At 58.4% G+C, this 2,480-nt stretch overlaps 1 protein-coding gene across 1 annotated transcript; it reads right to left on the bottom strand.

Moving 5' to 3' along the window:
• Positions 1–237: 237 nt before the first annotated feature.
• On the bottom strand, positions 238–2,237 carry LOC103603062 (transcription elongation factor A protein-like 3). Its single transcript, XM_008587535.1, is given in 4 exon segments — positions 238–560; positions 562–1,089; positions 1,413–1,485; positions 2,086–2,237. Coding segments are annotated over 2 exon segments (531 nt in total). The 5' UTR covers positions 1,063–1,089; positions 1,413–1,485; positions 2,086–2,237; the 3' UTR covers positions 238–530.
• Between the last annotated feature and the right edge of the window lie 243 nt (positions 2,238–2,480).

Below are 2,480 nucleotides of genomic sequence, written 5' to 3'. Positions count from 1 at the left end.
GGAAGAAGACCCACCTGGGGAAGATATGGGGATGGGCACACTAGCAGAGAAATGGCAATGGAGGTGCCAAGCCATCGGGTGGTCAGACACACTTCTGAGAGCAGGCGAGACCTATTCCTGGCACCATGCAGGAATAACCATTGGTTACTTCTCAGTGTACACACTTTCGGAGTTGTCCGTGCACAAATGCATTACATAAACATTTGCATTTTTATAAAAATGGGCTAATACTATATATGTGGTTCTGCAAACTTTTTATTGTTATTTGACAATGTACATCTCTTCCATGCACATGGGTGAAAATCTTCTACTAAAAGACAGGAAAGCTATAGTTGAATCAAAAGGCTGCTGGTAACGAGAGTGACACCTAAAGCAAAGTAACAGCTTAAGGTTAAAGCACAGGGCCTGGCAAATATCTACCAGGGAAAGCAGGGCCAGCAATATCCTCATCAGAGAAGTCAGAATTGAAGGCCAAAGGCATTAAAGGTATGGGATATCGTGTAAGCCCCTTTGGCCTCTCCCTCCGCCCCTCACTCCCCGGACACCCCGTTGGCCCCTTGGAGCGAATGGATCCTGGACATTTTGCATCCAGTGAAAACCGCCCATTTTCTGTTTTTTCCTTAGCTCTTCCTGAGCCCTTGACATATCTCCACATTCTCTCATCATCTCCTCACTGCCCAAATGCCTTTCCTGTAAGTCCTCCCGAGAGTCCTTGGGGGAATCGTCCGTAACCCTGTCCGTTTTTCTTTTTGCTTTCCGGGGCACATAATCCTCAGCCGGGCGCTTTTCGGCGGCCCGCGGCTCGCTCTCTGGCTTTGCCTGGGATTCTGGCTGGCCCTCGCCCTGTGACTTGCCCTCATCTTCGCACTTTCCCTGCTTTTCGTGCTTTCCTTCATCTCCCGGCTGTCCCTCATTATCTGGCTGTCCCTCATCCTCTAGCTTTCCCGCCTCGTCTGGCTTTTCTTCCTCATCTGACTTTCCTTCATCTTCAGGCTCTACTTCATCTTCCGGTTTTCCCTCCTTTTCAAGTTTTCCTTCATTTTTGCTGTAGGGTTTCTCCATGGTGAGGTTTCCCGTGCTTTTCCTGGCCTGGGGTGGGTGAAGGGAAGAGGAGACAAAGAGGACACATGGGAGCCTGGAGGTGTGGGGTGGAATGCAGGTGCAGACAGGTCTTGCACCTCGCCCCTTTTGAGGGGTCCCCTTACTTGCCCACCCCTTACTTACCCCACCAATCCTCCCGCACACGTGAGCCAACCCTGCCACATCCTCTGCACTCCTTCGGCAGCGTGCAAGGTGTGCGTGCATTGTGGGGTGGAGGGGATGGGCAGTGGGGCCCCCAATTCTGCCCAGGCCATGCCTCCACACTCTCAACCCTCTGGGTCCCGGTCCACGCCTCCCACCCTTTCACTGACCTGTAGAGACTCTGGACAGGTTGCGCCTCCTTGTCAGGCGTCACAGAGTGCTGGGGACAACAGCCACGCAGACCTGCAGACAGACGGGAGGCAGGGGCGGGGGCTGCGCGCTCATGGACTCACGCGGACTCGGGTCCCTTTCCTGATCCGGGCCCTCCTCACCGTCCTCACCCGACTGTTTCCACCCCTACCTCCCCCGCACCCCAGCCGCCATTTGTTCTCAGGCCTTGGGCACCAGACCACGATGCTTTCCAAACTACGCTTGTGTCTCTGTGTCCCCCGCTCCCGAGGCAACCTGCCCCATCCCCATCTCGTTTTCGCGGAGGCCACTATTACTTCATAGGCGCCGAGTGTGAGAGGGGGGCTATTTCCAGAATATGTCTACGTTTCAGTGTCGCACTGCGCCTCGGCCCCCCCGCCCCCCATCCGCATTTCATGCTCTAAAATGGACGGAGGGCTTAGGAGAGGGGGTTGGAAAAGGCGGGCCGGCGCCTGGGGGTCTTTCCTCTCTCTCCGCCCCCACCCGCTTCTCCCCCTCTCGCTCGGCTCTGCGTCCCCTCCTCACCAAGTTCCCCGGTCCCTTCCTCCCCCCTCCCCGGTGCTCCCGGATCCTCCGGCCATCCACCTCCACCCCTGCCCCAGGTCCGCCGGCAGCGCTAGGCGTCACACTGACCTGCGGGGATCCGGGACAGGCCTGCGCCTCTTCGAGCTCGCAGAAGCCCGCTCGCCGCTAGCCCGCCGCCCTGTCAGCTCACTGAGCAGGTTCCGAGCGGGCGCAGGGACAGGACCACAGGGCGGGCGCGGGGGCTGGTGCCCACGTCGGCTCCCAGAGGGTCACGTGAGCGCCGCGTCACCCAAGCTTGCCCGGCCCCCCCGCCTGACCCACCTCATCCCCCATCCCCAAGGGACTGGGAAGCTGCGGGCTGGGGGCGTGGGGGAGAGGGGAGTGCAGCAAAGGCGGGGATGGGAATGTCACCAAGAAGAGGAGGGGGAGGCTCTGACTTCATGTGCTTCACCTGGCGCGTCTCACCTACCACAGCATCGCTCAGATCCCAGTATCGCCAGGTG

Source organism: Galeopterus variegatus, unplaced genomic scaffold (genome assembly GCF_000696425.1).
Source record: "Galeopterus variegatus unplaced genomic scaffold, G_variegatus-3.0.2 Scaffold4420, whole genome shotgun sequence".
NCBI lineage: Eukaryota > Metazoa > Chordata > Mammalia > Dermoptera > Cynocephalidae > Galeopterus > Galeopterus variegatus.
Note: the sequence above shows the minus strand (reverse complement) of the source record. Positions and strands in the feature narration are given on the sequence as shown.